General features: G+C 40.6%; 1 protein-coding gene across 12 annotated transcripts in view; it reads right to left on the bottom strand.

The window, feature by feature from the left end:
- Positions 1-11,038, bottom strand: part of LOC119728692 (zinc finger protein 271-like) — a 149,734-nt gene extending 138,696 nt beyond the window's left edge. For 3 of the 12 annotated variants that reach the window (XM_038201021.1, XM_038201020.1, XM_038201016.1), the window contains exons 1-2: positions 10,751-11,033; positions 5,389-5,554 (exon numbers count right to left, since the gene is read on the bottom strand). In XM_038201021.1, coding sequence (XP_038056949.1) covers positions 5,389-5,428 — 40 coding nt within the window. In that variant the 5' untranslated portion in view covers positions 5,429-5,554; positions 10,751-11,033. Of the gene's footprint in view, positions 1-5,388; positions 5,555-10,750 lie in introns of all 12 variants that reach the window. The other 9 variants (XM_038201017.1, XM_038201025.1, XM_038201018.1 and 6 more) reach the window with 6 other exon arrangements.
- Positions 11,039-13,356: the final 2,318 nt, after the last annotated feature.

Raw genomic sequence — 13,356 nt, 5'->3', positions numbered from 1 at the left:
TATTGCTCGGTACCTTTTCGTTGGACGTGCTTTCGGTTTGTATTATGACTTTCTTAATTGATGGTTCATTTCAGCAACAGATCTTTCCTTATACCAGCACATTAAATATACATTTGAATATCATTTTTATTCTTCACGGCTCGGCGTATAAGCCGCCCTGTGTATAAGCCGCAGTAAACATTTTCATGGGCAAAATCAACGTATAAGCCGCGGCTTATATTCCGAAAATTACGGTAATGCCTGTACACCCACCCACCCACCCACTCACCCACCCACCCACCCACGGAAGGACAAGGCGGAAACAGTATGCCCCTTCGGCTTCGCCGCGGGGCATAAAAACTTGAGATTATTATAAAAAACACTTAATAGGGATAATAGGGAGTCCACCTCTGTTCGCACACTCCAAGCATGTCTATGTTCACAGGCATTGTACACGGAATATACCACACCACCGTCGGATTATTTTATATCAATTTGAAAAGGAAGAGTTATACTACACAAAAGACTGGACAAATCGGGAAGGTTAGTTGGCAATCTCTATTCCGAACGAGTGATAAGTGATAAGTACCGCGATAATACGGCAACCCATCCTACATGTATGTGGATAGTACCCGAAACTTTCGAAAAATCCCATGGACTAAACTTAAGCAAAGGCAAAACTCACAGCAAACGGAAATCAGAGGCTATATTTCCTGCATAAGCTACGTTCTTTTTGGGTCGATAGGGTCATTATGAGTCTGTTTTACACCTCGGTCATACAAAGTGTCATCATTCACGACTGTGTAGTTTGGTATAATGGAGCAATGAAAAAGGACAAAGACAAACTGAAAAGGGTTGTGAAACAAGCATAAAAGATTCTGGGAATGGGAATAAATTTGGATGAAGTCTGCAGGGAGAGGGTACTAACTAAGGCTCTAAGTGTGGTGGAAAATGGTGCGCATCCCCTCAACACATATTTCAAAATGCTTAGTATTGGTAGGAGATTTCAGTCAGTAAGGGCAAGAACAAACCGGTATCTCCATTTCATTTGTACCATTTTCCATACGTCTCCTCAATGATCAGCACTGATGCAACAAACATCTTTAACTACACGTATCTCATTATTCCCATCTCCAACGCAGTCAGGTTTTCATTTTCGTACTGTTTTTCCGGATCTGTCATTTTACTGATATGCTTAAAAATTTATTTTCATAGTAATCGTAAGTATTATTTTAGTAATTTGCTTATTTAAATTTTCTGGATTATATTAATGAATTATCTATTTATGTATTGCATGTGACAAAACAAATTTCCTGGAAGGACCAATAAATTGAAATTGAAATTGAAATTAAAATTGAAAAGTGTAAAATTGTGTGAGCATTGGTGAAATAAGTAGTTGGAAATTTTGCTTGTCAGACAAAATATTTTGGTTTTCCCGAGACGTTGGGCAGCTGATTTGGCGAGCACTGTTAGGCCTGGCATAGGCCAGATTTATTTCAATAATTGTCATCCATAGTTTAGTAATCCTGTCCATAATTATTAATAAACTGGGTGTTATGAATGAATAGGAGTATTTTTGTCATGCCCATAAATGGTGCCCACTGGACTAGGCCTACATGTATGTTTGTATCTTGGGCCCCTCTGTCACCTGTGGACAAATGTTTGGACAATGCTCCTTTTTGGGGGGGTGCTTTTGCTTTATTTTTGTTTACATTCATTTCATATTTTTTTTAATAACTGGCACACTGTTTTACAAGTTGATTTCTAGTTTGAAAGCAGTTTACACAATACACATGCACAGGCTTACTAGCAAGGGAAAATTAATCCTGGCATTCCTAGATATCTACTTCCCATATGAAGTTTTGACTTCGTCTGGAAATTACATGGAAAGTAGATGTCTAGAATTGCACTGGTTTTCTACAGCACTCACTTGAGAAAGGAAATAAAAAATCAAATCATTTTTACTCTAAATTAAAAAAAATATTTGTAACTATGGAAATTAATCCTGGCATTCCTAGATATCTATTTTCCATTTAATTTTCATGAACTCTTAATGGAATCCACTTTCTTGATGGAAAGTCAAAAGGAGTCACCCATATCCATCACTGCACATGGGATAATTATAACCCTCTTGTAAGTTTAATTCACATTTAAATGTTGTCACTGTATGTCAGATGATGATTTTGAGGATGATTTGGTGTTCAGAGACGAGGATTGAAATTTCCCTCAGTGTAGAACCATTCATTTGGTCGAAAAATAATACTAATGCAAGGCTTGTGTTGACAGTTGATTTATGTTTTCACAGATATTACTTAAGATATCTGAAAGTAAATTTTCCTGTATTGAACGATTCCACATGCATACTTATCTGCACACATAAATTGGCTGTAAATCCACATTTGTTAGCTTCCACAATTGTAAAGAGAAGGCCAGCTGCATGGCTGGAGGATTTCCCTTCTGAAGCAGTAGGCCTACAATTACATTAAACACTAATTATTTGCCTATTAGCTTTATTCACTGTTACTTCAAAATTGAGAATAGTCTTTTATTCTCTGGGAAAAGCGAATTCGACAAGCTTGTGTGATAATGTCATTATTTCAGATTTGTAACAATGCTTCACAACTCCTACCCATCCAGAGTGGAGATAATTTACATGTAGGCCTTCACTTATGCTTCAATAGTTTAAGTTTGGATATTCATAAATATTTGAAAATGAAAGGAATAGGCCTTAATTGTAATATTTATTATTAAAATTATTTGAAATAATTATTGAAATTATTAGTATTTCATGTAAAAAGATAAAAAGCAAAAATAAATGTGTGACATAATTCAATTGACTTTTGTGCACTATTTATAATACTTTAAGTGCTTGTCAAAGCTACTATGTGGGTGCAGAGGATAGGTTCCCAATTCAAGCATACATGTACAATATGTGCCTAATCGATATCACAAAATAAAATAAAAAACAAACGACTTCAAGAAAATCCTGTAACACTACATACATGTAGTCCCCAGCACCCTAAATTGGTGTGGGGGGGGGGGGGGGGGGCAAGGGCGGATCCAGGGGGGGGCCAAAGGGGGCCATGGCCCCCCCCAAAACGAAATCAATTTTTTTAATTTTTTTATGTGACATCGCAATAAAGGCAGGCAATGAGTACACCACCATCTTTTCCTCAAAAAAAACATTGGTTAAAGTGGTCAGAAATTGCCTCAGATCGCACCACAGAGCAACTAGAATCCAAAAAAAATTTCGGGGCCCTTAAGCGGGCCCCGAACCCCACGCCGTAAATTTTTTGACCCACTTTTTGACATCGCAATAAAGGCAGGCAATGAGTACACCACCATCTTTTCCTCAAAAAAAACATTGGTTAAAGTGGTCAGAAATCGCCTCAGATCACACCACAGAGCATCTACAAACCAAAATTTTTTTGACCCACCTTTTGGGGGGAACCAAAATTTTTTTTGGCCCCCCCCAAAATTATGTTCTGGACCCGCCCTTGGGGGGGGGGAAGAGAGATATTTTTGCAAACAAGGTGGTTCTCGAACCACACATCTCGCCTGCTTTCGTGATTAATTTTAACATAGGGTGACCTGAACCTTCCTCATCCTTGCAAATCCCAACACCATATGTGCATATCAACAGTTGGCCTCTGTTTACATGTATTTGTGGTATGCCTAATCCCACGTAAAGCACAGTCAGTATACTAGTGCAGTACTCATCCTAACAGATCCCAACAAACCCTGGTGTTGGAGTTTGGCTGGTTGGGGATCGTTAGGGTTACAGAGTGACCCTTCACTGTGGTGTGTGGTACAGTATGTGACCTTTGACAGCATCAGCATTATTTGTGACCCAAATTTGGTTCCAATTGGACCTCAACTTTTCAAATGAGACCAATTTTACATGTTCATCCTATTCTACAGCTTGACCTCAGATGACTTTTGACCTTGGTATGTGACCTTAGACCTCATGATCCTAATGAAGGTTCTATGTTGTATTTATGATTCAAGTTTGGTTGGAATTGGACTTCAACTTTTCAAACAAGACCAATTTTACATTTACATTTTACATCTGACAACTTGACCTCAGATAACCTTTGACCTTGGTATATGACCTTAGACATTTTGATCATATGTGACCCATCACAACGAGAACGCTTTATCTTTTATTTTTTAACAGAGGGCGCTATGTTCTTTTGGCTATCGATTAGAAAACAAGTAAGCTGCAGGGCACTTCCTACATTTTACCCAGAAGACTTTGTGAATCACACAAACATTTCTCGAGCATGGAGAAGGACAGGGATGTATTTCGAACTGCCATTAACTTGCCTTAAAATTGGACTTAAGCAGGCAACATGCTTGCAACTATAGCGTTTGCCGTCGACTGAGGGCGCTTTAATTCTCTTGACCAACTGCAGCGCGGCTTTCATTTTGAGAGTGTTTCTGTGCCTCGCGTGATGAAATGAAAGCCGCGCTGTAGTTGGTCAAGAGAATTAAATCGCCCTCAGTCGACGGCAAACGCTATACATGTAGTTGCAAGCATGTTGCCTGCTTAAGTCCAATTTTAAGGCAAGTTAATGGCAGTTCGAAATACATCCCTGTCCTTCTCCATGATGAGAGATGGCCAAGTGCGAGACTCCAATGATCCTGGTGAACGAAATTCTGGTAAATTTCACTTTTTTGTTTGACATTTGAGGAATTTCATTCCACCCTAGAGGTACAAATCCAGATCAAGATAATACTTGTGAAAATATTGAGGCCAAACATTTCGCAACAGGACAGTTTAGAGGTCAGAAAAAATTGAGAATTTTTGGCTACCGCAACTTCTATTGGTCTTTCTGTAAGGTTTGTAAAAAAAACTTACAGTTCTGGAAGTAGGTCAAAGGCTTCATTTTATTTCATTCACGCGAGTGAAATCGGTTGTTAATGTTTGGTATGGCCGGCCGCGCCACGCGCCCGACAACACAAGGCCATGAACTGTACAATGCATTCATAACCAAGCACGCCCGCATAATGCACTACAACCCATCCGACTTTTTGAAATCCCATGTAGACACATTTTCAGGACGATATTCGTGGGAGCTGATGACTGATCCTCGTTTTTTGGCCAGATGGATGAAGATTTCTCGATTATAAAGGAACGTATTTTTGAACAGGTATGAGTTCCTCTACGACTAGGTACCGTAACTTTGGAAATTTCAGTCCTGGATGAGAAGATAGTCTTGATCAAAATCGGTAGCAAAATCGCTACATCACCACATCACCTTTCAGTGTTTAGGGGAACAAGTGTGCGGCCAGAGGCAGTCGGGCTACGGGAATTCAACATAGCCTAGGCTTTGTCGAGTTCCCGATGAGCATATGAGCTGGACTTACTAAACTAGTAAAAAAAAAAAGGATGATTAGACCACTTACCAGCAATCAGCATGTCCGTATTATGGGTCATGTACGTCATTAAAATCAGAAGAGAAGCCTCCACCTTACAGTAGGCCTGACAGTCCAGTGACAGTACTCAGTAGTGCATGACATGTATGTTGCAGGTCATCATGTTCATGGCGATTGTGTAGTTAAGGACCTGTTCCTATAAGAGAACGAAAACCTTTTAGTTACTGAACTCACCTAAATTGCTGGCGACGTCATGTGGAAGGATTCATTTGGTGGTGAGAGTGTAGGGTTTTGATTTTGCAGCGAAATTACAACACAGGCGATATAAGCACAAACGTGACAATGTCATTGCAAAATAGAACTGTTTTGTGTAGTGATATGTGCCCCGCGCCGTATGACAGTCTTGTGGCGCTGGGCACATGTATCAATACACGAAACAGTCACTGATTAAGCGTGACCTGTTTTTCTTCGATAGTGACGTCACACATGCGCTCCATCGATCAGCAATGAAATGGATGGCACCAATCGACAGACATATTTCAATGTGAGCGGTTAGTTTATCAGAATGCTTTGTTCTTTTTTCAAAATTACCGGTTGTTTGGAACAATTTAAGGGGTGTGATCATGCTTGGAATGTCATGAATGTGTGAATCTATCCAGGGTAACTGTCTTTCTCATATGTATTCTCTTAAGGCCTACCAGATTTTTGGGGCATTTTGTCCTCGAGGGTATGCAAAAAAATGCATAGGCCTACCATGTGTCAGTGATATGATGGCGTCATCAAATTATGCCTATTCGGTGGAGTGCTAGTACGGAGGGTAACGAAGAAAGATTTCGATCACAAAGTTTCCCATCACTTGTCACCCTGTCATGCCTGTGCACAAACCCTATGGGACTGGTCTGAACATTTGTGTTTTCTCAGTAAATACTTCAATAGTTTCCCTGCTAAATTTGACTTTTTAGGACAAACCGAAGAAAGATTCCCATCAGAAAGATTCCCATCACTTGTCACCCTGTCATGCCTGTGCACAAACCCTATGAGACTGGTTTGAAAATTTGTGTTTTCTCAGTAAATACTTCAATATTTTCCCTGCTAAATTTGACTTTTTAGGAAATAGGGCCTGATGGCTGATACTACTTGCTGAAAGGAAAAATTAGTGATGGCCAGATATTAGCCTCATAAATGTGGCCAATTTACTGGACTACCTCCATAAATAAACGCCACACTTCCACCATGTACAAAAACATGTCAAACTTTTGTCAAATTTTGATTTTCACATTTAAGCTTTGTCAGGGTTCTAGCCAGGGTGAAATTATAGCATAGTGGTAATTTTGGTTCGACGACTAATGCAAGCGCGGAGCGCGAAGCCCTCACGGCGTGGGGTCTGGGGCCTGCATAAGGGCCCCGAAAAATTTTGAACTCTAGATGCTCTGTTGTGCAATCTGAGGCGATCCCCTGCCACTTTCCCCTGATTTTTTTTTTTTTCAGCAGAAGTGTTTAAAATTACAAGAAATTTTGTTTTATTTGTTTCAATGATACTCTTGCTCTTGTAAAGTTTCTTCTGTTTTCAAATTTTAGAACATGTTTACAATGTATAAATTGTTCCCAGATCGATGCTCTCTGATGTTTAATCATTTTTAGTAGTTCCTCAAAGTTTTATAAAAAGTTGAGATTTACTTTGTCAATAAGTGCGAGAACAAATCACATGAACATTTCATATTCATGTAACTATTCATTGAATTCAATTTTGAAGTCAGAGTAATTTAATCAATCTAAAACTAAAACAGGGAGTAATTAGGCATGCATGTACAAGGTTTTACATGGAGCAATAAGAACCATCTCATTCTCATGAGACAGTGACAGCCAAGTTTCAATTTCAAGAAGCTTTAAGTTGTAGAGTTGCCGTAGCAGTAGTTCCGATTTTAAATTCATCAATAAAACCATCGGCAGGAAGAGAAATTGTAAAACCATGGAGGTCTCAGACAGAAAAAGTCGTCAGCGATTGCAATTTCAACATGCTACAACACAATGTGGAGTAATATCATTTTTGTTATGTTAAAAAATATAATTGTAGATAATGACAATGAGAAATAATCACCGGGAATTGCTTCCTATCCCGGCCCCAACCGACCCGGCGTGCGGGCCAGCCCACGCCGGCGAACTACGCGACCAAATTTTCCCTCAGCATTTGAGAAAGCAACGCATTGTGGAGCACTAAAAAAACTTGCTTTGTTGCAATACTTGCTGATTGGTTTTGTCTTAAGAACAAACAGATCCCTTTTTACCAAACTTATCCAACTGTTATCAGCAACGAAAAAATCCAACTTTTCGACAGCGACATTCTTCGAAAAAAATTCCTCATGTGCAGCCATCTTTATGGACAGATCCATTGATATCGTAGGGGTGCTTTAACCTTTCTTTGGAGTTTTACATCGTTTCTCGAATAAATCCTTTACGAAAATTATGTTTCGGCATTGAAGAACTTATTTTCAAACAGTAAAATGTTTCGGACTTAATAAAAAATATTATTTGTAATTTTGAAACAGTTGAAATGCTTCTAAATATTGACCTTAGGAAAGCACACCCAATACCGAAAAATGGTGTGGTCCACAGAACGCTCTGTACGTCACATGTTGATGAAACGTACGTCCTTACGTAGCGTTGTATCTACGCAGCACAAAACAGCACGTGCTTATTGCTTTCATAGCGAATGCGTGTACGTATTATGTTCATATGAATGGCGCAGCATCACGGTAGGGTATCGTCCGGGGTACATGCGATTAGATCATTGTTTATTTTTCGCTGTGTCATACGGCCAGTGCGCAATGTTCAAAGTCGCTGCGCTTGTATATTTGAACAAACGGAATTGGAAGCAGATTTTTTTTAAGAGGGTGAGTATGCTTCTAGAGCAAAAATAAACTACAAACAAGGCCAAGGCCAAAAAAAAAAAATATTCGGTCTCTGGTCAGACCAAAGTTCCGGAATTGACGCGGCAACGCGGCTTTTTTTTTTCTCTCTTTTTTTTTCTTTTTTTTTCAAGCTTGGATTGTACAGACAAGGTGGGGTACTATTTTGCTTTTTTGGTGTCCTCATGTACATTGGTGTCCTCCATAATTTGCCTTGGTGCTCTCGATCATTTGCCTTGGTGCAATTTCCCATTCCTTGGTGCTCTTTGGTAAAAAGAAATGAGGTGCAGCAATAGAGGGCGCTGTTGGAGCTAAGAAAGATTGACACGCATGATTAAAATCAACGCGCGCGCCGACCAGAGACCGACTAATTATTTTTTTTGGCCTAAGCCCAAATGTGAAAATCAAAATTTGACAAAGTTCGACAAGTTTTCGTACATGGTGGAAGTGTGGCCTTTATTTACGGAGGTAGTCCAGTAAATTGGCCACATTTATGGGGCTAGCCAGCAGCCAGATATGGGAATCTTTCCATTTAAGAACTTAACAGAAAAGGGTGTCCTAAACTAGGCGATCATGAAGTCTAGGGCCCCTGTTTTGTTTTGATCAAATTAGAGTCAAAAATGTTTTTTATTGCTCAAAAATCACCATTACAATCAAAAGCAGACTTGTCTCAATTTTAATGCAATTTTGAACAGATTCTTGGGGTAGAAATCACAATTTTCCCGAGCGGTTTGTGCCTTGCGATTCAGCGCGCCGTGCGTACTCCTTCCTTCCTTCCTTCCTTCCATAGAGTGCGGTCCTCAAAAGACGAGTATAGTCGAACCGAATCGGTACATCATTTCCAGCCCAGCTAAGTACCGTCTATCAGCTAGGGAACGCCAATGAATATCTTTGATCATGTCAGTAGCACTGCTTGACCAGTCATAGTCGCCTGTCACAAATCTTGCTGAGCTACGCTGAACTTGTTCCAGTTTTTTAATGTTACGTTGAGTGTGGGGGTTCCATGATGTTGATGCATATTCTACTATTGGTCTGACAAACATGGTGTAGCTACTTTCCTTGATCTTTCAGCTGCAATGACTGAGGTTGCGGCTCAAGAAGGCACGGGTAGAATTTGCCTTCTTGGTGACTGTATCTACGTGTATGTTGAAGTTTAGCTTCCAGTCTATATGCACTCCTAGGTATTTGGCCGAGTCTACGAGTTCCAATTCGTGCCCGTGGATGGTGTAGGTCATTGTGATTGGAATTTGGAGTGCATTTGTTGGTGATACGTAGGACTTGGCACTTAGTAGCCCCATAAATGTGGCCTATTTACTGGACTGCCTCCGTAAACATAGGCCACACATCCACATGTACAAAAATCGTGTCGACTTTGCCAAATTTTGATTTTCACATTTAGGCTTAGTTTGTAGGTTTTTTTTGCTTTAGAAGCATACTCACCCTCTTTATAGGCTAATCAGAAAGTGCTGCCTTTTTCAGATGTATATTTTTCGTGAAATTTCCAGATTCATTTTTACACGTTTGTGTATCAAAATTTCAACATGAAATTTCACAAAAATTAGACATCTGAAAAAGGCAGCACTTTCTGACTAGCCTATAAAGAGGGTGAGTATGCTTCTAAAGCAAAAAAATCCTACAAACTAAGCCTAAATGTGAAAATCAAAATTTGGCAAAGTCGACACGATTTTTGTACATGTGGATGTGTGGCCTATGTTTACGGAGGCAGTCCAGTAAATAGGCCACATTTATGGGGCTAGGCACTTAGTTGCGTTGAATTCCATGAGCCACTCAGTCTCCCACTCTTGAAGTGCATTCAGATCTTCTTGAAGGTAGGCACTGTCTACAGTACAGGTGATGAAATTCTTCAGTAGAGTACACTGTCATCTGCGAAGAGTCTGGTTGTTGCTCACGAGTCACGGTACATCGCGCGGTGATCACCATCTTTATTTACGGGTCGCGTGTTGTCGCCGCGTTGTCATCGACATTTTTTTTAGAAGTTTTACCCCCGAATTTCCCCCAAAAAAATCAAAACCCAGCCCTCTAGGACATAGGCCTACCTGTTTATTGTGAATGTCACCAACTAGGGCCTAGTTTGGTAGTCCGAGTAACTTGGACCCAACTTATCGCCTTTTTAACATTTGGACATGGTCTGGCGATAGACCATGTCCAAATGTTAAAAAGGCGATAAGTTGGGTCCAAGTTACTCGGACTACTAGTTTGGTAGGTCCGTTAATTTTAAAGTGGATTTTGTTCCCTTAAAGGCTTAAAGTTATACTAGTACAAAAAATACTAGGAACCGGGCCCTACACTTCACGATCGCCCTAAAGTTAAACTACACAATTTTGTAGGCCTACATGTAGCTGGAGTTACCCAGCCCTGAGTTTTATCATTGGGTTGTGACAACCCAATGATAAAACTCAGGGCTGGGTAACTCCAGCTAGCCTACATGTAGGCTAGGCTAGGGCCATGGTCATGGCACAACTTACTTCATGCACTTCAGACATCTGCTGATAATATTAAAAAACACAGCATGTATCGATATGGTCATTGTACTTGTAGCATACGTCAATTTGCATGACCTTACATGTCGATGGTGGCCATAGTCGACTGGTGGTAGTACAGTACACGTCAAAATCGCCTATTTTAATTTGACACACGAAATAGGCGGCCTACATGTACGTAGCTGCTGTACGCGGTGTATGCGACGTTTTTCGCAGACTGCTGAATAGACTAGGCTTAGTTCCAGTCGTTAGTAGGTCAATGTTACACTGGCCCTACGCGCACGCGCAAGTATAGTACGCGCACCTGCCCGTAGAGGGGGCTTTGTAATTAAAGGGCTTTAATTAAATAAATCGTGTTTGTGTACCCCCCCCCCGCTCTAAATAAATCGTGTTTGCCCCCCCCCCCCCCCCCGCCCTGCAAACAGGACGCTGGGATACTCTGATGAATTTACGCTCTGATTGGTTGGATTTTGCGTGACCTGTGACCTGCGCGTCATCACGGTCATGACTCTGCAAGGTCTAAACGGCCGTTAAGACTGGTTCATTACTCTTTTATTCCAGTTTAGGCCCCCCCCCCAAAAAAAAGTCTCCGGTTTCTGGTATGGAGCTTGCCCAAAAAGTTGTGCGGCGACGCGGCTTTTTTTTTTTTACCTGATTTTTTTGCTTCAAATGTCGGCTGATGACTGCAAATGGTGCCCGACTAAACTTAGTGCAAATATATGGGAGTCCAGAGAGGCCACATAAAGCTTATTTCGATCATAACCCAATCTAAAAACACGTTAAAATTGTGCAGCACCAGGATTCCAGTCAAGGCAAGAAAGGGGTACGTACATTTAATACAAATCTTTGCTAATAACACAACGTCCAAACGTTGTGTTTGAAAAGGAGCCCTAATTATAATGTGCCGTATTTTGGCACATTTAAATTACACAATTCCAGGGGTACGATCGCGCAAGGCATGATGGGAAACAACATGGCGCTGCAAGATCGTACCCACGGGGCACGAGGTTGCAAATGATCCATTAGAAGGGTGAGAGAGCAGGTAGTGATGGGCGCGTACTGCTCGACACCCTGGGGACGAGGTTGATATAAAGCTGATCGAAGCGAAATCGGGACTGTGAACAATTATATTTTGCAACGGGCAGACAAAACCACGGCTACTCATAGGGAAACAAGATGGGAAAACCGTAGAATTGATTCTTTAAAAATCTAATTAACTCTTCAAGTTTATTTATACATTGTGCTCTATATCTACCCATGCTGTTTCACTATTGTGAGATTCTTGCGCCTTCTTGCAGATTTTGAGATGCTGGATACGCAGGAGAGCACATCGGGTGAAGGGGTCAAAGGGCATATGAGCGTTCTGACGCGTTCTGAATCCAATGTTCCCCCACACGTAATATAAATCGTACGAATTTGAAACTTGTCACACGTATGAATCATAAGTTTTGGAACAACTGGTAGTAATTTCTGACAAAAATGTTTACATTTCATTAAAATAGAGGCAGTTTGCTGCATATGCCCTTTTGCTGGGAACATTTTGGTCATTACGCGCTATTGCATAAGGGCATATCCACATATGCCCTTCTGCCTGGCACACATACAAAATGTATTTGTTCTATTTTTTTTGTATCATGTCCTTAGGAGGGACAATGGAAAACAAAATCAATGTTCCAGGTATTGTCCCTTAAAAAACTGCCGTGAAGTTAAAGACAAGGCAACGACTACCCCCCTAAAAAAAAGACATTAAAAATAATCATTGTATACGGAGATCAATGGTTTTATTATATGTCCACGATTCACACAGTAAACTTTGCATATTGACCAATTCGCCCCCAGTCAGCGCGCGTTGTATCAACAGTTGACGCGCATTTTGGTCACGTACACATATTATGATGTTGTAAAAAAAAAGACACATTTTCGTAGTGATTATTATTTCCAAAAACACCGAAAAAGTGAACTGCGGCATTAAAAAAAAGTAAACCACGACGCTAGAAAAATAGTCAACCTTGGTCAGTGGTGGTGGTCAAAATATAAGTTAAGTGAACACCGATGTACAAAATTAATCATGCTGTCTATAAAGACGGCAAGTTGTCCTTTGTAGATCACCAGCCGGTCTCACCAATATGGCGTCAAATTCATTCATTCGTTCCTTACACTAACCCCTGGCTGTGATGATGACGTAATGACACTGAATGGCTATTCACAGCGTACTACTGCGCGGGCATCATGATTGCACGCCGGGCGCGCCCATAATGCGCTCGCGTGCTTAGCTTTGCACGTAACGTCACGTACGAAAAAAATTAATATGATTCAAAAGTCGCGAAGCCTGTACGATATGGATTATGTCAGCCGCGTTTTTCGCAAAAAAAACCCTGTATCTGTGATTGTAAAGGCACGAAAGGGGTACGTACATTTAATACAAATCTTTGCTAATTAACACAACGTCCAAACGTTGTGTTTGAAAGGACTGATTCTTCAAAATCACAACTTTTAACATTTTAAAGATGGCGCCGGCACGTAAAACTACGGAGCCCCTAAAGGGACATCCAAAATTATTTATCTCGTGCGCACGACATATATCTCGTGCG

The sequence above is a fragment of the Patiria miniata genome, unplaced genomic scaffold (assembly GCF_015706575.1).
Source record: "Patiria miniata isolate m_02_andy unplaced genomic scaffold, ASM1570657v1 HiC_scaffold_20, whole genome shotgun sequence".
NCBI classification, from domain to species: Eukaryota; Metazoa; Echinodermata; class Asteroidea; order Valvatida; family Asterinidae; genus Patiria; species Patiria miniata.
Note: the sequence above shows the minus strand (reverse complement) of the source record. Positions and strands in the feature narration are given on the sequence as shown.